Genomic DNA, 23,289 nt, shown 5'->3' on the forward strand with positions numbered 1-23,289 from the left:
AGAAACCTTTGCAATTACAGAGGTCAGATGTTTCCTGTAGTTCTTGAGCAGGTTTGCACACTACAGCAGGGATTTTGGTCCACTCCTCCATACAGATCTTCTCCAGATCTTTCAGGTTTAGAGTTTCAGCTCCCTCCAAAGATTTTCTATTGAGTTCAGGTCTGGAGAATGGCTCGCCCAGTCCAGGACCTTGAAATGCTTCTTACAGTGCCACTCCTTAGTTGCCTGGCTGTGTGTTTCACTGGTATACAAATTTTAAGTTGTCTGCTTCAGAAATATAATGTGCTATTTCTGATGGATTGGCATGCTGAATTCAAATATGACAATAAAAATGACTGGTTGGCTACTGTTTCTAAGATATTTAAGTTTTTACATTTTAGGTCTACTGTGTTGTTAGTAGTGTTTTCATGATAAATGGTACACATAGGTCTTTTCATGTTTCTCTGACTGTTCATATAAATTATAATATTTGAACCTGTTTTTGCAACACTTTAAAAATCATCAAAAGGTAATCCTTAGTAGCATAGTAGTAACATATCTTAAATCTAGAACCAATCAACCATTTCAAACATCATTTTCATTCTCAGTGGCACAAAATTAGTATTATAGTAACTTTGACTACATTTATTTCAGTAGCATTTCGACTGTAGAGCAGTGTTTTGGGTCATTGTCATGCTGGAAGACCCAGCCGCAACCCATCTTCAATGCTCTTACTGAGAGAAGGTTGTTGTTTGCCAAAATCTCCTGATACATGACCCCATCCAGCCTCCTTTCGATACGGTGCAGTCATCCTGTCCCCTTTGCAGAAAAGCACCCCCAAAAATGATGTTTCCACTCTATGCTTCACAGTTGGGATGGTGTTCTTCTCATCCCCCAAACACGGCAAGTGGACTTGATACCAAAAAGCTCTACTTTGGTCTCATCTGACCACATGACCTTCTCCCATGCCTCCTCTGGATCATCCAGATGGTCACTGGTGAACTTCAAACAGGCCTGGACATGTGCTAGCTTGAGCAGGGGGACCTTGCTGTCCTGCAGGATTTTAAACCATGGCGGCATAGTGTGTTACTAATGCAATCTTTGAGACTGTGGTCCCAGCTCTCTTCAGGTCATTGACCGGGTCCCGTGTAGTTCTGGGCTTTCTCAGAATCATCTTTTCCCCACAAGGTGAGATCTTGCATGGAACCTCAGACTGAGGAAGACTGACAGGCATGTTGTGTTTCTTCCATTTTCTAATAATTATGCCAACCGTTGTTGCCTTCTCACCAAGCTGCTTGCCTGTTGTCCTGTAGTCCATCCCAGCCTTGTGCAGGTCTACAGTTTTGTCCGTGGTGTCCTTAGACAGCTCTCTGGTCTTGGCCATGGTGGATAGGTTGGAGTGTGATTGATTGAGTGTGTGGACAGGTGTCTTTTACACAGGTAACGAGTTCAAACAGGTGCAATTAATACAGGTAAAAAATGCAGAATAGGAGGGCTTCTTAAAGAAAAACTAACAGGTCTGTGAGAGCCAGAATTCTTGCTGGTTGGTAGGTGGTCAAATACTTATTTCATGCAATAAAATGCAAATTATTTAAAAATCAAAATGTCATAAAAAAAAAATAATAATCATCATCATCATCAAAAAAAAAAAAAAATCATAAAAAAAAATCATACAATATGATTTTCTGGATTTTATTTTTTTTTCTGTCTCTCACAGCTGAAATGTACCTACGATAAAAATTACAGACCTCTCCATTCTTTTTAGGTGGAAAACCTGCAAACTCGACAGTGGATCAAATACTTGTTTGCCTCACTGTATATGGTGGTGGTGGTAAGGGTGGTATCTCATTGGGCTGTGACAGCATGCAAATGTCATTTGCGAGGGATTTTGCGCAACATTCGCTGGGTGGCATCATCCCTTCGCATGAGTTGCAGGGTGTCACTCACGGGTCACTTTAATTTTTAATAGTAGTTTGAAGTTGGTGAGGTGACAAAGCTCCTCACCACATACTCAGAGCCGTCGTGAGCATCAGGAAGCCCTCTGATTGTACTCTCTGTGACTCATAACTTGAGAGGATCGTGAGGGAACTTTGGGAGGGGTTGATGACAGATGAAACTAAATTTTAAATGATTGGAGATAAAACTGAGCATTTGACATTACTTGTGGGAGTTGTGCAGAAGCTGCCCTGGGAGCACGGCTGAATAGCGGAGATTATCGGAGTGAGAACACGCTTCTGGAAGCGGCCGAGGGAGTCAACTAGTGATTCATGTGCAGGCATGGTCAATGGGCTGGACACACATGTCCACAGTAGCTGGGATTATCTTTTTTCTTCTTCTAAATCAGAACCACAACGGGAAAAAGTCTCGTGCTGGTGCCCAAGAGATGCGTGCCAGCGGTCAGCCCATGAGCACAGAGATGGGATTCAGTCGAGGAAGACATCTGTCCCACAGGAGGATGTCACTCACCATCCATGCATGACAGTGGCAGCCAGGACCTGTATGATCATGTTGACCACTGGACATTATATATTTCATCATGTGGGATATCATGCAACAAGTGGATAAGTGCCCTGTTCACACTTTTCTTCCTGTTGAATATTTTTTCTCCTCAGTGGAGAACAAAAAGGCTTTGTTATTAATTATTTCATAATTTTTTATTTTATTATTATTTACAGGGCCATCACTGGATACTGTTGAGGGAATGTCCAAAAAGTCTATAATAGCAGGATAACATCAGGTTAATACCAGCTGAGCTCTTTGTGTGCAACGTGTCATTTGTACCATTTCAGTGTGATACCAATTGTGAATCTGTCGCTCATTCGCATGTTTGGCCGCTAATTCACATCTCCAACAGTTTCAGGCCAGTGAGACTAACAAACTTAACCTGGAGAGCTTGACCTAATTTACAATAGCTTTACACAGACCCCGGTCTGCAAGTGTTTTGTTGACAACCTTTGAAAACTATGACTGACAATGTTTAGAGCAGTGGTTCCCAAGCCTGGTCATCAGGGACCAGTAACATGCACATGTTCCATTCATCCCTGCTCTACCAAAAGCTAATTAGCTCATTCAGGTGTCTGCAAGCTCTGCATTCACACCTGAATAAAACAAAAAGCTTTTGGTAGAGCAATGAAAGATGAAAACTGTGCAGGTTAGGCCGTCCCAGAGGACTAGTCCTTTGGGGAAATCATATCACTGTTTTGAGTCAACACATCAATTAACTGCAATGCATAAATTTGTAAATACTTCTTTAAACAGTATTTCCCCAACATATCTGTTGTGCATTACTGGGTAGTTTTCGGTGGTGGGCACAGATAACCAAAAAATAACTTCGATAACAGATAATCAGATAACTGAAACGTTATCTTTGATAAAGATAAAACGATAAACCACCCAAAAATGTATCTGAAGTTACAGATAACCGATAACAGATAAATTCCAATATTGTCTCTGGTACATTTACAACTACGTACTAATAAACTGAATTTGAGTTTTAACGCCACAATAGCTTCTAGTAATATTAAAAGTGACAACAGACCCAAACAATGAGGCCACACTTTTGTCATTGAACATCCTGCCCCCTGCTGGAAGCTCTTGTTTACTGCACAGCTTCCAGCACAGAAGCACCCTGAGAGCAGCCATAAATCCAGCTCTCTATCAATCACAATGCTCTGGTCAGGCGGAGGTCTTGGAAAATAAAGTCATGTTGAGTTATGGTTTTGATTTATAAATAACATTAATTCCGATAGAATAACTCCATTAATGTCAATTCTGTCATTTGTACAAAGTTAAAATATAACATATCTTTTAATGTTGAATAATACACTAATTCTGAGGCTTTGTAACAAACACAGACAGATCGCAAAGGATTTTGGGTAAAAGTGCCTCTGCTAAACACTGATTGGTTCAGTCATTCATTATGTAAACCAACACGTTAATGTGACGTGTGTCGATGTTTACAGATAAATGTGCTTTTGTAAAATATTCCATTTTTTATTTGTAAAAACAGGCATTTTTATGGAGCCCTGGAAGTGTCATCGCAAAATGTTTTGCATGTGGAGAGAATGTGTGCTCATTTTATTAGTGCCATGCTCACGTTTGATGATGTTGTAAAACGTGCACTCAATATTGTCTTGACACATAAATGTTGGCTTTACACTGTGTGAGTTCTGGCCCTTTTTCAGATGATTTTTCATTCGTGCGAGAATTTTTTGGACCGAGCTTCAGGTTAATCGCGCGTCCTGCATCGTGTAGTGTACATGGAGTAACAAGCTGCGTTTAACATCTCACGACCACCTCCTGATCGCCGATCATATGGTCAAATGAAAATCAAACCTGTTTGATATTATTCTGGTCGGCCGGCGTGAGGTTATCCTGCTGCTGAAGAGCTACAAGCGTCTAACCGCTCGCACTGTGCATGTGCAAACACCGCAGAGCTGTCTTGTAATGTTAGTTTTTGTTGTTTTGTTTTTAAACTTAATTTGTATTAAAAAAAAAAAAAAAGCCATTTGCAAAGCCAAAAAGTTGATTTGACAACCATGATATAACAGGGGTCAAAATAAATAGAACACTGCCATCTACTGGTGCCCAGACGCTTAGTACTTAGGGCAAATACTGCCATGAACACTACTGGCCAGGAGATGGCAGTAGAGGCCTGAAAAACTTGCCAAAACAAAATCCCAGATAATCCGTGTCCAGTGTTGTGGAAAGTAACTTTGACAAGTTACTTTTTAGTTACTTTTTTAGTTGCTTTATACAGGTGCTTTATGCAGTTACTTCATTAGCAGCTTTATGCAATTACTTCATTAGAATCTGCAGAAAACGTGCAACTAATAAGTAATGTAACTAATAAGGTAACGAGTAATCTAACTTGGTTACTCGTAAGATTGAGCAATCAGAAAAGTAACTAATCAGCAAAGTAACTAATAGTTACTTTTCTGAGTACTAAATCTTAAAAATAACCAAATTAGATTATGAGTAACTTTATTACATTCAGCAGCTGCCGACAAGGTGTCCGCAGCTGCTAATGAAGTAAATGTAAGAAGTAACTGTAAAATATAACTGTATAGATTAACTAATGAAGTAACTTTCCAAAGTTACTTTCCCCAACACTATCCGTGTCTGCTACATTTAAGATGCGTGGAATTTAACAAATGCAAATACAACAACGTCTATAAACCCAGAGAATATATTCACGAGAGTTTTAAGAATTAGAGTTTAATGCTGTTGTCTGTTTAGCCTGAACAGTGTGTCTGAAATGCATTTGTCCTGTCGTGAACATACTGAGATTACCCTATCCTACCCATAATGCACTGCTGGGCACAGCATGTGCTCACTAAAACCTTAAAATTAGCACATTACTTTAAAACTAAAACATATATCTGATATTTTCACTTTTTTTGTGAGACCAGTTCTCTTTTGCCTGCAGAGGATAGAGTGGTTTCTTCTGGAAACAGCTTTCTTCTGTTTGCAGAGGGTAGAACTATGCATCTGTTAGGAAACTTTTAACAGGTAGGTGCTCAACTGATTTTAAATTTTAAAAATGTTTGTCACTGTTCATCTTTGTTTACTATGTTATCGGTCTAAAAGTTATCGGAAAAAATGTATCGGAAGATAATTAGTCCGATAATGGGATTATCGGAACTGTGCACACCACTGGTAGTTTTGAACATTATGTTACTGCCATTGAGAACATTTTAAAAGCCTATTTAAAAAGGATGTTAAAGTGGCAATGCTCTTCCACTAATTTTTTTTTTATATTTTTTCCTCTACAACAAATTGTAGTATTTTAAAAGTTCTATTCTACCCATTTTTAGAACAAAAGAGAAAGCATGAAGAATCATCCCCTCTCTGTTGTTTGACCTTTATACTTATGAAGTGCAAGGTCTTTGGTGATGCTGCCTCAGACCCATCTACCGAAGTGACAAGTGGAGTTGGTCATCTACTTAATAAGGTTCTCTATCACTCTAGCAATTTGTTCACGGAGTTCTTCTCTACGGTGGAAAACACCGAGGATATAGGTAGAAATTCTAAACAATGTGAAGTCCAATATGTGATTTACAGCAATATTTTTTATAAATATACAAATAAAAAAAAATAAAATTCCTAACAGATTACTAAAGGTTGCATAGGATGGAATAATTTTGTAACATTGTTCCCACAATATCACAGGACTACAGCAGGATATTTACAAAGCTGCAATTCTGTATTGTACAAACAAAATAGGTGCAAATATGTCAGCATTTTACCTCCACATTATTGTTTCATTTCAGAGGCAATTTACTGGAGAAGAGAACTGACACTTGGTAGTACATCCTAGTAATATTGTCATATGAGCAACAGGGCTTTTTCAAGCAAAATTTTTTGTCAATTGGTTCTTCGGAGCAGGGGTTTTAACGTTCACAGTTTTGGGTTCTAATTTGAAAGGAGACTGTTCCTGAACTGGTTACAACCAAATGAAATATCAGTTAATAGCATTCCCTGTAAGGGTGTGTGACACAGCAACATGTATCTTTTGGATGTGGGGAAAATGTCTATTGATATACTGTAAGCTGTATTTTATGCTACACTGTAGTGTATCCCTAATACTACAGGTAACAAATTAGGCCATGCTGGGCACACGCATTAACCTAATGGGGGCTACCTAACATTTCCATCACTATTTCTATTTACACTAGCTTGTCAAAGAAATACTGATGAAGTAGATGTTTTGAAAACTAAAATTTATAAATGTACTTAGTCACAATATTTAGCCCTTATGATATGAAACAGGGAAACCACATTTTAATTTTATCACCAGCCGCTGACAAATTTCTCAATTCAATAATGTGCATGACATTCAGAGAAAAGACAGGAAGGGAAATCAGCAAGTTATTGAAAGCATAAAATATTTTAATTCTTTAATAAAACAGTGTAAAATAATGTTATTAATTGGTTACCTTTATGTCAAAAGAAAGTTTCAATTGCAAACTGCAACTGCAACCTTAACAAAATTTAAAGATTCTGGTTTGGTCTCGTTTTTAGCTTTTGTTCCTGTGCAACAATTATTTCTGGTTTTCATTTGTGTTCTTTGAAAAAGTTCAAGCCTCAATAAGATCACGAGCACACACATATGTACGCAAACATTAAAAGAAAGAGATCGAGGGCTGATGCCAACCCTGTGTACTCTGTACACTGAGTTACAAGTTTATATTACAAAAAAATATAGTCTGTAAAACATACAGAGTTTCAACAGACCACACACAGCTGGGTAATATATATAGTGCATCCACGAAGTATTCCCAGTACACATTTTGTTAGGTTACAACCTTATTCCAAAATGAAGTCATTTCATTTTTCCCCCTCAAAATTCTACTCACAACACCCTGTAATGACAACATGAAAAAAAGTTGTTTTGTTGCAAATTTAAAAAAAAAAAAAAAAAAAAAACACCTTAAAAAAATGGCATGTACGTAAGTATTCACACCCTTTGCTCAATACTTTACAGCCTCAAGTTTTCTGCCTCAATAATTTCAGGCTCAAGTCTTCTTGAATATGATGCCACAAGCCTGGTGCAGCTATCTTTGGACAGTTTTGCCTATTTGCAGTTTTGTCCATTCCTCTTTGCAGCACCTCTTTATCAAGTTTATCAGGTTGGATGGGGAGCTCAGGACACAGCCATTTTCAGATCTCTCCAGAGATGTTCAATCGGATTCAGGTCTGGGCTCTGGCTGGACCACTCAAGGACATTCACAGAGTTGTCCAAAAGCCATTCCTTAAATATCATGGCTGTGTTCTGCTGAAAGATGAACAGCCGCTCCAGTCTGAGGTCAAGAGTGCTCTGGAGCAGGTTTTCATCCAGGATGTCTCTGTACATTGCTACATTCATCTTTTCCTAAATCCTGACTAGTCTCCCAGTTCCTGCTGCTGAAAAAACATCCCCACAGCATGATGCTGTCACCACCATGCTTCACTGTATTGATGGTGACTGGTTTCCTCCAAACATGACACCTGGCATTCACATGAAAGAGTTCAATGTTTGTCTCACCAGACCAGAGAATTTTGTTTCTCATGGACTGAGAGTCTTTCAGGTGCCTTTTGGCAAACTCCAGGGGGGCTGCCATGTGCTTTTTACTAAAGAGTGGTTTCTGTCTGGCCACTCTACCATACAAGCCTGACTGGTAGATTGCTGCAGAGATTGTTGTCCTTCTGGAAGGTTCTCCTCTCTCCACAGACGAATACTGGAGCTCTGACAGAATGACTGACACCCGGTTCTTGGTCACCTCCCTGACTAAGACTCTTCTCCCACAGTCGCTCAGTTTGGATGTGCAGCCAGCTCTAGGAAGAGTCCTGGTGGATTCAAACTTCTTCTATTTATGGACGATGGAGGCCACTCTGCTCACTGGGACTGTCAAAGCAGCAGAAATGTTTCTGTACCCTTCCCCAGAATTGTGCCTCGAGACAATCCTGTCTCTGAGATCTACAGACAATTCCTTTGACTTCATGCTTGGTTTGTGCAATGACATACACTGACAACTGTGAGACCTTTTATGCAGACAGGTGTGTGCCTTTCCAAATCATGTCCAATCAATTGAATTTACCCCAGGTGGACTCCAGGTAAGTCGTAGAAACATCTCAAGGATGATCAGTGGAAACAGGAGGCACCTGAGCTCAATTTTGAGCTTTATGACAAAGGCTGTTAATACTTATGTACATTTGGTTTCTTAGTTTTTAATTTGTAATAAATTTGCAAAAATCTAAAAAAAAAAAAAAAAATTCACAGTTATTATGGGGTATTGTGTGCAGAATTTTGAGGAAAAAATAATTTCATCCATTTTGTAATGAGACTGTAACATAAAAAATGTGGACAAAGTGCAGCACTGTGAATACTTTCTGGATGCACTGTATGACTCGATATTGTGATTGTCATGAAATCACCAGTCAATCACAAATATTTTTCTGATCAATGAGCAATTTTGATCCAATCTCTCGCCATTACCTTTTGGAAGATAACCATCTGAAGAAACTATCCCAAGTAATACTCCCACCAAGTTTGGTGAAAAATCCATTCAGGTTTTCTGTTTTTGCCTTTTTGTTCTTTCTCGCTCACTCCCACAGACACACACACGCATAATGCATTGCTCAAACGGAGACGCGCAGGGTAATAACTACAGCATGAACATGCTCCTATGGTCAGTGAATTTTGTAAATAAACCACGTTAAAATGGGTGAAAAGATTTGACGAATGCATAGATTAAAACTTTTTCTTAAACACACATGAAGGGAACCAGCTATTCAAGTGAGTTATACTTTTGAAATTTGGGGCATATCTCCTATTTGTAAAAGGTAATCTCAGGACCTCAGCAAACTGAATCAGGACTGCACACTGACCCTTCGTAGGGAGACAATGATCTCATATTTTTGTCTCCTGATGTTCATTCAAGTCATGACTTTGGATGGCGAGTTAAAATCTAACACATAGCTGCCCCCTCCCGCACCCCATTAAAGACAAAATCTGATTAACTGACTGGATGTACAGTTTTCACAGTCTCACATGTTCACACATTTCACAAAAATAGATATGTTCATTTTTATCATATTTTGGTCATTGGTGTGCAAATTGTTATACTGAATACAACATAATAACAATTTTACACACAATCATCAAATTGAGAATAGATCCTAATTTATTTGTAAAAGACTGTTATTACTGTGGATATGGACATTTAGTTGATAGCTGAGCTATTTAATATAGTCTATATAGGGCCCAAAATTGTGCAATTGCATTAAATGTTTGCAGCCTTAATCTACTTTGAATCAGACAAATTATATTTAGAGTCACAATACATGTTTACAGTACTGAGAATCTGTTCAGAAGTCACTGACCTCCCAGCGGACAGAATATGTAAGGAGAACTTCATTCTCCTTGGTTGGGTCAATCTCCTGTGCAGCAGAGCCACTGGCGTCAGGCAACGTGCAAGTCTTATCCTTTTCATTAGGCTTCAGATCTGAAAAATAATTGACAACAAAAAAGTTAGTAACTTCCTTCAGCTGCTCCCTTGTGTTCACTCAGAGTCACTACAACGTGATGACCACCCCCTAATTGACAACATGAAGAGAAAAGTGAATGCAAGCTGATCCCTTTCTTGTTGAATTGACAACAAAAAAGTTGTTGGGGGGGGGGGGGGATATCAGCTTGCACTCACTCACTTCTGACACACTGAAAAAAAAATTAAGCAATTATATCAAGGGAAGACTGGAAGGAAATGTGCACTGAGGCACACTTGGTTACTAGTGCTAACAGTTAGACAACACCTGACAATCACTTTCAATTTGATTTTTTTCTAACACCAGAGATTGGGATTCTAGTGATACACTAACTCCAAAATACGATTCATACCAAGATACACTTGCCGTGATTCGATAAATATCACGATGCATGATTACATCACGTTTCATACTAATTATGTATAAAATAATCAGTGGTGAATGTTTAACTTTATACAAACAAATTACTCTCAAGTACAAATTGTTGATATTATCCATTTCCTATTTGTATATTTTACAAAACATTTATGGCTGTTCTGCAAAAGGTCATTATTTCTTCTGGCAGCAGTTGACTTTTCATGGTATCACAATACTCACTTCAAAAAGCAATACAATTTGATACAGGGTCCATGATATGATTATCATAATTCACAATGTATAATTGTGAATTATGCTTGGGACTCTGCGGGGGCGGCGTGGTTTTAGCTGCAGCTGGTCCCCTTTCCCCCCCAAGCTGACGGTGGCACAACTCAGGGTTGCTGTGTGGCCTTCACCCACTTGCCTCAATTCGGATAACGGACTTCTTCAAATTTAGTGCACGTAAACAATGCCAAATGTGCATGTGCTATCTTTAATTCTGATGTGTGCCATTATTACGGTAAACAAGTAATAATTGTGGACTAATTGCTGTCTGAGGTAACTGGAGTGTAAACGTAATTTCTCCACTGTGAGAGCAATAAAGTATCTCATCTCATCTCACCTATACCACAATCACAGATAACAGCATAGACTGGCTCAACACACACCAAGAAATGCTGGAAAAACTGTGGAGCAAATATCGGTAATCACCTCCACATATTCTCTAGTGATGTTTTAAACTTGAACAGTTTTGGAAGGAGTGCTTAAAGCTGTGTTTCACATAAACAGCTCTCAGAACCCACAAACAGCATTTATGAGGCTAATGGCCCAGTCACACGGCACATGACGATTCCTGAACGAAGGGAAAAAGTAAAAAACGTCACATTCATTGAGAAAAGGTGGACGAAAGAGGTTTTATCATCGAACAGTCTGCAAAGCAAGAGCACAAAAGGGACGAAAGAGGAAATGAATAAAACCGAAGCTCACGATCTCAACGAAACGCGCCTGGAGCCACAGCTGGAGCAGTGTGTGTCTGCATCTCTTCGTTCCAGGACTCAGCGCTGGGACGGAGCTCATAGCATCTGAGTCCTGGAGAAACTGCAAACAGAATCTGTGGAGATCTGTGTGCACATCAGTGGACCACCTGCTCTGGTTCCTTGTCCAGAACAAAAGAGGGATCATCTCCATCATTATCAGAATCCACACTGTCTGTCAACACGCTGCGTGTTCCGTCTTCCTCCAATTAAAAAAAAAAAAAAAGTGTGCTGTAGTCACTGCTGTGTCACTGTATTATGTTCTAAGCCATATATATTTATTTATAACAGAAAACTGTCAAAAGGGAGAATAAATATAAATATAAAGATGATTGAATATATCAGAGCAGTAAATTAACAGTGCGTGTGAACGCGCGCATTGACTCACGTGCGGTTATTCCACCAGCTGATCACTGATCCACAACGTGAATTGTGTCTTCCAGAACAGCTCTTTATATAATCATTTTGATTCAACTACCCTTTGCCACATGTACAGAAGGACTGGATTATCATTCCTACACTCATATTGTTATATTTAATACAAAATAATAAGCGCACACAGCAGCTGCTGCTGCCGCTGATGCTGCATTCAAGTACCGTCGGAAATTACACAACTTTTTTGTTGTTTCAAATTCAACAGTTGCTTGTGGCAAAATAATTAATTATATCCACACAAAAGATTAATTCTGGCCTATGTAAGGTGCCTGAGCCCATTGAAGCTGTCCCCCACACAGATAAAAAAAAAATCCAAGCAAGCAGGCCGAGTTTGCCCTGTAATTTCCAACGGTACATGAATGCAGCAGCAGCCTCCGCGCTCACAAACCGGCTTCTGCGCTGTGTGAAAACGTTCAGCTGCTCCAATGAAGTCAAATTAAACAATAACGTGAGAAAAACTAAACAAATTATTAAAAAAAACGTCAAGAACGACAGCAAAACGAGACACAGACGAACTGAAGTTTTCGTTGCCCTTTGTTCAAATTTTTCAAGTTTAAAAATCCTGACGTAGCGCCAGCTGCAGGAACGAGGCTGCGCGAAGGTTAAACAATGTCAACGACAGTCAACAAAAGTCCAGATTTCTTGTTTCGTCAGGGCTTCATCACCCATCGTTAAGTGCCGTGTGACTGGGCCTTAAAACCTGAAGACATACAGTGAGGCAATTTGATCCACTGTCAATTTTGCAAGTTTTCCCACCTACAAAGAATGGAGAGGTTTGTAAGTTTTATTGTAGGTACACTTCAACTGTGAGAGACAAAATATTAAAAAAAGAAAAAAAAAAAAAAAAAAAACAGAAAATCATATTGTATGATTTTTTTTAAATAATCAATTTGCATTTTATTGCATGAAATAAAATGATGTTTCGACCTCCATGCTTCACGGTTGGGACGGTGTTCTTGGGGTTGTTCTCATCCTCCAAACACGGCGAGTGGAGTTGATACCAAAAAGCTCTATTTTGGGCTCAGCTGACCACATGACCTTCTCTCATGCCTCCTCTGGATCATCCAGATGGTCAATGGCAAACTTCAAACAGGCCTGGACATGTGCTAGTTTGAGCAGGGGACCTTGCTGCCCTGCAGGATTGTAAACCATTACAGCGTAGTGTGTTACTAATGCAATCTTTGAGACTGTGGTCCTAGCTCTCTTCAATGCATTGACCAGGTCCTCCTGTGTAGGTCTGGGCTTTCTCAGAATCATCCTTACCCCATGAGGTGAGACCTTGCATGGAGCCCCAGACCAAGGAAGATTGACAGTCATCTTGTGTTTCTTCCATTTTCTAATAATTATGCCAACAGTTGCTGCCTTCTCACCAAGCTGCTTCCCTGTTGTCCTGTAGTCCATCCCAGCCTTGTGCATGTCTACAGTTTTGTCCCTGGTGTCCTTAGACAGCTCTTTGGTCTTGGCCATGGCGGATAGGTTGGAGTGTGATTGATTGAGTGTATGGACAGGTGTCTTTTATGGAGGTAACGAGTTCAAACAGGTGCAATTAATACAGGTAAAGAGTGCACAATAGGAGGGCTTCTTAAAGAAGAACTAACAGGTCTGTGAGAGCCAGAATTCTTGCTGGTTGGTAGGTGATCAAATACTTATTTCATGTAATAAAATGCAAATTATTTAAAAATCAAAATGTGATTTTCTGAATTTGTTTTTACATTCCGTCTCTCACAGTTTAAGTGTACCCATGGTAAAAATTACAGATCTCTCCATTCGTTGTAGGTGCGACAACTCGCAAAATCGACAGTGAATCAAAAACTCATTTGTCTCACTGTATAAACTTTACATCTGAACTAAAATTACATTCTAAGGCCACGTCGATATCGAAATGGATATGTTCTTTGAATTTGTAGTTTTCAAAAATGTTCTGTAAACATGGCACCATTTCCAATGAAAATGGTGTAGTACATGCACAAGACCCGTTAGTGGCACTGTAAAGGTCTCACAAGAAACAGCAAACATAAGCTCCACAACCAAACCGTTGGTGGCGGTAATGCACCATGTCAGTTTGCAAACCGCCAACAAATTTGGAAGGAGAAGGAGGAGGAGGAAGAGCATAGCTGGTGTAAAGTCATTCCAGGTGTACACAAGGATCCCCCAAAGAGACCTAGCATCACAGACATCCAGTCGCCCGTTGGGTCAGTGACTCAAAGTCTCTCAACCATGCAGTGACAGGAAATGCTACAACACCCAAGACTTGGTCTTTTGTTCTGTGTTGGCATATGTATCACAAAACGCCTCTGTGCAGCGACTTCATGACTGCATAACCACTTCCAGGTGTCTCTTGATCAAACAGAAGACCAAGGCCTCAGAAGGACCCAGGTACATGAACACGACTGCCTAGAGATGCGAATCTCTCAAGTTCACAATTTCATGGCATACTAGGCATGCACGATTATGTTGCTGAAGCACCATGCAAAAGATCCACAATTGATCAAGTTACAGCCACAGAAAGGTGTGTTCTTGGTAACTTCTCTCACTAGTCACTAGTCTCCTTGTAGAGTCACTCAGTTTTTGAGAACAGCATACTCCAGACAGATTTTCCATAAAGTTCTCTTTGGAGTTAAACAACTGTTAGCCACTGCGATTAAATGGTGGCAATTTTAATTAGCCACATGGGAAGTTAATTAGCCAGATATTGGTTTAAAACAATAAAAATGCAAATATGCAGAAGTGAACATTCAAAACATTCAAGACAGCTCATGAACTTTTATATGAGCCGCCATTTAAAAAAAACAAAAAACAGGTTTTTATAGAAACTAGAGAGTGGGTGGTTTGACGCGGTCCACCGAAATGTGATCGGCTGCACGTGTCAACCACAAAGGTTTTTTTACTGTCTCCATTCCACTTTCATTATGAAACAATGTCTTATTTAGGAAATAACTCTGTTGTGTCTGATGATTTGCAGATGTTCATGCTGCATTTTATGGTCGCAAATTTTGTTTTAGGATATTTGCGACTGTAATCCAGCATTAACAACGTCTTCATGCCAAACTGGAAATTATGTGAGCAGATCCACAGAGTTCTCCGTCTTGTCAACAGCATTGAGTAATTCCGCATCAGAATCCACATCAATACTTTCGTATGGTAGCGTATAGCCACACATTTCGGCATCATCGTCACTCCGCCAGTTTCTCTTTCTCTCATCCAACAGCGCCATTATTGACACCTACGTAGTAATGCGGCTAGGGAGCGGAGTTATACATCAAATGTGAAACGGTCGAATATTTTGTCACGGTCTACTCAATATTTTATGGTCTGAAATCTCACGATTATCCAATCAGATTTGCGGAACAAATGTAACTGGATTAGAATTAAGACTTCACCTGACTCCTGTGTAATCTGGGCTACATTCTTCTATCTGGATCCAATGTTACAAACAAGCCAGCAGCTTATAATGCATTTCCATAATCCATAGTTCATGAACGAAGTACTGACACTTACCATCAACTTTTACACTTTGAGGTGTGACCTCAAATCGGACCACCCTGTAGTCATGCTCGTCACTCTCCTCCATCTTCTCTCTGTGGAAGTACAGGATGAAGGACAGGTGGTTGTGCAGATAAAACTAAGAGAAAAGAGACACAGCAAGATGAATATGAGCACATTTCAGATAAATATTTTCATCATTCTGTTCAGTATTTAAAAAAAATACACAGAGTACTTCAAATTGAGGTGTCACATTGCTTTATAATGCAAAAGATAAAAAAAATTAAACTGAATAATAAATATTCAATCAAAAGGATGCATCCAGAGAACAAGAAAAATTTTACACACACACACACACACACACACACACACACACACACATAAATATGTGTGTGTGTGTGTGTGTGTGTGTGTGTTTGTGTGTGTGTGTATAAATATGTATGTGTGTTTGTGTGTGACGTGCAAGTGAGGCACCGCCTCACCTGTCATCATGGAAAAAAATGTAAAATGAAAAAATAAATTAAATTGTCATATTTATCTAGTGATTTGTACTCCATTATTTTCTTTTTAACTTCACCAGTTTAAGATTTTTTTCTTATTCAAAATCTCTCAATTTTCAAATTTACCATTCAAATACTGAGACGAGACGTGCGGTGAGGCAGCAGCCAGTGGATTGCGCAATCACTGGGATAACTGCTGGAATGCTGTGCAGTGAGACTGTCTCACTGTCTCTCTGTATCAATCAATCAATTCAATCAATTTTATTTATATAGGGCCAAATCACAACAAACAGTTGCCCCAAGGCGCCTTATATTGTAAGGCAAGGCCATACAATAATTACGTAAAAACCCCAACGGTCAAAACGACCCACTGTGAGCAAGCACTTGGCCACAGTGGGAAGGAAAAACTCCCTTTTAACAGGAAGAAACCTCCAGCAGAACCAGGCTCAGGGAGGGGCAGTCTTCGTCTTCTGCTGGGACTGGTTGGGGCTGAGGGAGAGAACCAGGAAAAAGACATGCTGTGGAGGGGAGCAGAGATCAATCACTAATGATTAAATGCAGAGTGGTGTATACAGAGCAAAAAGAGAAACACTCAGTGCACCATGGGAACCCCCCAGCAGTCTAAGTCTATAGCAGCATAACTAAGGGATGGTTCAGGGTCACCTGATCCAGCCCTAACTATAAGCTTTAGCAAAAAGGAAAGTTTTAAGCATAATCTTAAAAGTAGAGAGGGTGTCTGAGAGTCTGAGAGCAAAGCGCTCTATTGGGGTGATATGGTACTATGAGGACCCTAAGATAAGATGGGACCTGATTATTCAAAACATTATAAGTAAGAAGAAGAATTTTAAATTATATTCTAGAATTAACAGGAAGCCAATGAAGAGAGGCCAATATGGGTGAGATATGCTCTCTCCTTCTAGTCCCCGTTAGTACTCTAGCTGCAGCAATTTGAATCAACTGAAGGCTTTTCAGGGAACTTTTAGGACAACCTGATAATAATGAATTACAATAGTCCAGCCTAGAGGAAATAAATGCATGAATTAGTTTTTCAGCATCACTCTGAGACAAGACCTTTCTAATTTTAGAGATATTGCGTAAATGCAAAAAAGCAGTCCTACATATTTGTTTAATATGTGCTTTGAATGACATATCCTGATCAAAAATGACTCCAAGATTTCTCACAGTATTATTAGAGGTCAGGGTAATGCCATCCAGAGTAAGGATCTGGTTAGACACCATGTTTCTAAGATTTGTGGGGCCAAGTACAATAACTTCAGTTTTATCTGAGTTTAAAAGCAGGAAATTAGAGGTCATCCATGTCTTTATGTCTGTAAGACAATCCTGCAGTTTAACTAATTGGTGTGTGTCCTCTGGCTTCATGGATAGATAAAGCTGGGTATCATCTGTGTAACAATGAAAATTTAAGCAATGCCGTCTAATAATACTGCCTAAGGGAAGCATGTATAAAGTGAATAAAATTGGTCCTAGCACAGAACCTTGTGGAACTCCATAATTAACCTTAGTCTGTGAAGAAGATTCCCCATTTACATGAACAAATTGTAATCTATTAGACAAATATGATTCAAACCACCGCAGCGCAGTGCCTTTAATACCTATGGCATGCTCTAATCTCTGTAATAAAATTTTATGGTCAACAGTATCAAAAGCAGCACTGAGGTCTAACAGAACAAGCACAGAGATGAGTCCACTGTCTGAGGCCATAAGAAGATCATTTGTAACCTTCACTAATGCTGTTTCTGTACTATGATGAATTCTAAAACCTGACTGAAACTCTTCAAATAGACCATTCCTCTGCAGATGATCAGTTAGTTGTTTTACAACTACCCTTTCAAGAATTTTTGAGAGAAAAGGAAGGTTGGAGATTGGTCTATAATTAGCTAAGATAGCTGGGTCAAGTGATGGGTTTTTAAGTAATGGTTTAATTACTGCCAGCTTAAAAGCCTGTGGTACATAGCCAACTAATAAAGATAGATTGATCATATTTAAGATCGAAGCATTAAATAATGGTAGGGCTTCCTTGAGCAGCCTGGTAGGAATGGGGTCTAATAGACATGTTGATGGTTTGGATGAAGTAACTAATGAAAATAACTCAGACAGAACTATCTGAGAGAAAGAGTCTAACCGAATACCGGCATCACTGAAAGCAGCCAAAGACGATACGTCTTTGGGATGGTTATGAGTAATTTTTTCTCTAATAGTTAAAATTTTATTAGCAAAGAAAGTCATGAAGTCATTACTAGTTAAAGTTAAAGGAATACTCGGCTCAATAGAGCTCTGACTCTTTGTCAGCCTGGCTACAGTGCTGAAAAGACACCTGGGGTTGTTCTTATTTTCTTCAATTAGTGATGAGTAGTAAGATGTCCTAGCTTTACGGAGGGCTTTTTTATAGAGCAACAGACTCTTTTTCCAGGCTAAGTGAAGATCTTCTAAATTAGTGAGACGCCATTTCCTCTCCAACTTACGGGTTATCTGCTTTAAGCTGCGAGTTTGAGAGTTATACCACGGAGTCAGGCACTTCTGATTTAAAGCTCTCTTTTTCAGAGGAGCTACAGCATCCAAAGTTGTCTTCAATGAGGATGTAAAACTATTGACGAGATACTCTATCTCACTTACAGAGTTTAGGTAGCTACTCCGCACTGTATTGGTATATGGCATTAGAGAACATAAAGAAGGAATCATATCCTTAAACCTAGTTACAGCGCTTTCTGAAAGACTTCTAGTGTAATGAAACTTAATCCCCACTGCTGGGTAGTCCATTAGAGTAAATGTAAATGTTATTAAGAAATGATCAGACAGAAGGGAGTTTTCAAGGAATACTGTTAAGTCTTCAATTTCCATACCATAAGTCAGAACAAGATCTAAGATATGATTAAAGTGGTGGGTGGACTCATTTACATTTTGAGCAAAGCCAATTGAGTCTAATAATAGATTAAATGCAGTGTTGAGGCTGTCATTCTCAGCATCTGTGTGGATGTTAAAATCGCCCACTATAATTATCTTATCTGAGCTAAGCACTAAGTCAGACAAAAGGTCTGAAAATTCACAGAGAAACTCACAGTAACGACCAGGTGGACGATAGATAATAACAAATAAAACTGGTTTTTGGGACTTCCAATTTGGATGGACAAGTCTAAGAGTCAAGCTTTCAAATGAATTAAAGCTCTGTCTGAGTTTTTGATTAATTAATAAGCTGGAATGGAAGATTGCTGCTAATCCTCCGCCTCGGCCCGTGCTACGAGCATTCTGGCCGTTAGTGTGACTCGGGGGTGTTGACTCATTTAAACTAACATATTCATCCTGCTGTAACCAGGTTTCTGTAAGGCAGAATAAATCAATATGTTGATCAATTATTATATCATTTACTAACAGGGACTTAGAAGAGAGAGACCTAATGTTTAATAGACCACATTTAACTGTTTTAGTCTGTGGTGCAGTTGAAGGTGCTATATTATTTTTTCTTTTTGAATTTTTATGCTTAAATTGATTTTTGCTGGTTATTGGTGGTCTGGGAGCAGGCACCGTCTCTACGGGGATGGGGTAATGAGGGGATGGCAGGGGGAGAGAAGCTGCAGAGAGGTGTGTAAGACTACAACTCTGCTTCCTGGTCCCAACCCTGGATAGTCACAGTTTGGAGGATTTAAGAAAACTGGCCAGATTACTAGAAATGAGAGCTGCTCCATCCAAAGTGGGATGGATGCCGTCTCTCGTAACAAGACCAGGTTTTCCCCAGAAGCTTTGCCAATTATCTATGAAGCCCACCTCATTTTCTGGACACCACTCAGACAGCCAGCAATTCAAGGAGAACATGCGGCTAAACATGTCACTCCCGGTCCGATTGGGGAGGGGCCCAGAGAAAACTACAGAGTCCGACATTGTTTTTGCAAAGTTACACACCGATTCAATGTTAATTTTAGTGACCTCCAATTGGCGTAACCGGGTGTCATTACTGCCGACGTGAATTACAATCTTACCAAATTTACGCTTAGCCTTAGCCAGCAGTTTCAAATTTCCTTCAATGTCGCCTGCTCTGGCCCCCGGAAGACAATTGACTATGGTTGCTGGTGTCGCTAACTTCACATTTCTCAAAACAGAGTCGCCAATAACCAGAGTTTGATCCTCGGCGGGTGTGTCGTCGAGTGGGGAAAAACGGTTAGAAATGTGAACGGGTTGGCGGTGTACACGGGGCTTCTGTTTAGGGCTACGCTTCCTCCTCACAGTCACCCAGTCGGCCTGCTTTCCCGGCTGCTCGGGATCTGCCAGAGGGAAACTAACGGCGGCTAAGCTACTTTGGTCCGCACCGACTACAGGGGCCTGGCTAGCTGTAGAATTTTCCACGGTGCGGACCCGAGTCTCCAATTCGCCCAGCCTGGCCTCCAAAGCTACGAATAAGCTACACTTATTACAAGTACCATTACTGCTAAAGGAGGCCGAGGAATAACTAAACATTTCACACCCAGAGCAGAAAAGTGCGGGAGAGACAGGAGAAGCCGCCATGCTAAACCGGCTAAGAGCTAGTAGCTGCGCTAAGCTAGCGGATTCCTACAAACACACAAAGTGAATAATGTGTAAATAATTTAGAGGTGATTCAGCAGAGGGAGTGCTTTAGTTAAGGCACGTGAAGATTACACTGTGAAACAAATCGTTATCTAGGTAACTACATCAGTCTAACTGTGCAGATTAAACAGCTAACAGGTACAACAAAACACAGCTGTGCTCCGGAACAGGAAGTGATACAATACCACAGTGAGAGCCAACCACCAGTAGAGGAAAGCAAGAGTCAAAACCACAAGGCTCAAGAACACAAAGAACACAAGGCTCATATGGCCCTGTATAAGGCTCTGTATGTCGCTATTAAAATTGTCCAACTCTATATGAACGTAATTTCCATAGTTTAGGCGATGTATGTAACGTACAGGGTTGTTTCAACAACTGTATGTGTGTGTAACGTGTTTTGTGTGCTGAGCGATCATAAAACGGCTGCAAAAAAGCAGCATGTGAGGCACGCAGTTCTCCTGCCTCATATTAGGGGGCACTAGTAATCCCAGGGAGTCTTTTGCAGCAACTCCTCAGCTGCAGAATAAGTGACAGCAAGCTACAATAGACCATATCAGAGTTCCGAGTGCGCATGTCAGGAATCCACTTCCGGTCGCCGCTATCGTTACAAACAAACCCACGTACGAGCACGTCAGGCACTGCTTACTGTTGCATCAAGCTTTGTTTTCATCAGCAATTCATGCTTATTTCTCTCTCAACACTTGGACTTCAGTGATACACAACTCCCAGACCAGCAGCAGATGTTCAACTGGTAGTAGAGGCAAGATGGGCAGGATATGTGCAGTGAAAGACTGTGGGAATAGCACATAATCTATTGAGAGATGGAAGCAGAGTGTGGGGTACACAACTACAGGTTTGCATCTGGGGATTGTGACTGCCCAAGGCCATTTCAGCTATTCCCATTCCCAAATGAGCCAGCCAGGAGAGCAAAATGGACAAAGTTAGTGAACAGAAAGCAGCTGGGTTTTGGCTATGTAAAGAACTGGACACCCAACAAGAATTCTCGTGTATGCAGTGTACACTTCACTGATGGGAAGCCCACAGAACTGCACCCAAACCCAACACTTCAACTTGGCTATGAGCTAAAGCTGGTATGTGATAATAAAGCTTATTTCTTAATGATTTTTCTACCTGTTTTAGTGCTTGTTGATCCCTCCTCCACTACAGTGACATTAAGCTTTTTCATGCGCCTGTTTTCGTGCAGGCTGGTGACCAGTTTTACTTGCCTGAAGAACTTTTTCACTTGCACACTTTTTCATTTCCTACCAGAAAAGCTTCTGAATATCGTTTTGTTGTCAAATTGGTGTGATTTAGATGCAAAACGTCCTTGAAGAGCATGCGCTCATGAGCGATACTGAACTGTTTTGCTGAAGTGAGTGAAGCACAGGGTTTGTTTGTAACACTGGTATCCCATCAACTCCGATAAGGTCCGATGGAACTCTGATAAGGTCTATTTACAGTTAGCAAGTTAAGAGCAGTGGCCCGTTTACAACCCCAATTCCACTGAAGTTGGGACGTTGTGTAGAATGTAAATAAAAACAGAGTACAATGATTTGAAAATCCTCTTCAACCTATATTCAATTGAATACACCACAAAGACAAGATATTTAATGTTCAAACTGATAGATTTTGTTGTTTTGGTGCAAATATTTGCTCATTTTATTTGCCCCACAACACCTTACTCAGTAACATCCTATTTGGCCTTTTCCCATTTCATGTAATTCCCATTTGGTCTACTTTTATACGGTAGACCAGTGCCATTTCACCCACTCTGGTCTGCTTTGTTTTACTTTGGTACAAATGGCCTGTGCTTGGTTTCAGTTCGGAAGGTTCTGGGTTCAAATCCCACCTCTGCCACATTTCTCCATGTAATGTGGAGTTGCGTCAGGAAGGGCATCCGGCGTAAAACCTGTGCCAAATCAACATGCAGATCCACCTTGAATTTGCTGTGGCGACCCCGAGTGCAAACAAGGGAGAAGCCGAAGGGACTTACTACAAAAGGCCTGTTATTTATAGAGTCTGCTATACATGAAGAACAATGAATTGGAATTGCTGCTGATAACACAGCTAAAATATTATACATATACAACCCCAGTTCCAATGAAGTTGGGATGTTGTGTAAAATGTAAATAAAAACAGAATACAATGATTTGCAAATCCTCTTCAACCTATATTCAATTGAATACACCACAAAGACAAGATATTTAATGTTCAAACTGATAAACTTGATTGTTTTTGTGCAAATATTTGCTCATTTTGAAATGGATGCCTGCAACACATTTCAAAAAAGTTGGAACGGGGCAACAAAAGACTGGGAAAGTTGATGAATGCTCAAAGAACACTTAATTGGAAATAGGCGAGTGTCATGATTGGGTATTAAAGGAGCATCCCCAAAAGGCTCAGCCATTCACAAGCAAAGATGGGGTGAGGATCACCACTTTGTGAACAACTGCGTGAAAAAAATAGTCCAACAGTTTGAGAACAATGTTTCTCAATGTTCAATTACAAGGAATTTAAGGATTCCATCATCAACAGTCCATAATATAATGAGAAATTCAGAGAATCTGGAGAACTTTCTACAATCAATCAATGCTGAAAGGTACATTCAGGTTTTGGAACAACACATGCTACCATCCAAGCAATGGCTATTTCAGGGACGTCCCTGCTTATTTCAGCAAGACAATGACAAGCCACATTCTGCATGTGTTACAACAGCGTGGCTTCGTAGTAAAAGAGTGCGGGTACTAGACTGGCCTGCATGCAGCACAAACCTGTCGCCCACTGAAAATGTGTGGCGCATTATGAAGTGCAAAATACGACAATGTTGACCCTGGAGTGTTGAACAACCAAAGTCGTACATCAAGCAAGAATGGGAAAGAATTCCACCTACAAAGCTTCAA

At 40.0% G+C, this 23,289-nt stretch overlaps 1 protein-coding gene and 1 long non-coding RNA gene across 2 annotated transcripts in view; one reads left to right on the forward strand and one right to left on the reverse strand.

Moving 5' to 3' along the window:
• tm9sf4 (transmembrane 9 superfamily protein member 4) overlaps positions 1–23,289 on the reverse strand; it is an 88,799-nt gene that overhangs the window by 18,718 nt on the left and 46,792 nt on the right. The window contains 2 exon segments of the mRNA XM_034172107.1: positions 9,844–9,965; positions 15,330–15,453. Of these exon segments, the coding sequence (XP_034027998.1) occupies positions 9,844–9,965; positions 15,330–15,453 (246 nt within the window).
• On the forward strand, positions 302–23,011 carry LOC117512131. The gene is made up of 3 exons (XR_004561218.1): positions 302–380; positions 17,063–17,066; positions 22,999–23,011. It is a non-coding gene; the product is annotated as an uncharacterized LOC117512131 (long non-coding RNA).

The sequence above is a fragment of the Thalassophryne amazonica genome, chromosome 6 (genome assembly GCF_902500255.1).
Source record: "Thalassophryne amazonica chromosome 6, fThaAma1.1, whole genome shotgun sequence".
NCBI lineage: Eukaryota > Metazoa > Chordata > Actinopteri > Batrachoidiformes > Batrachoididae > Thalassophryne > Thalassophryne amazonica.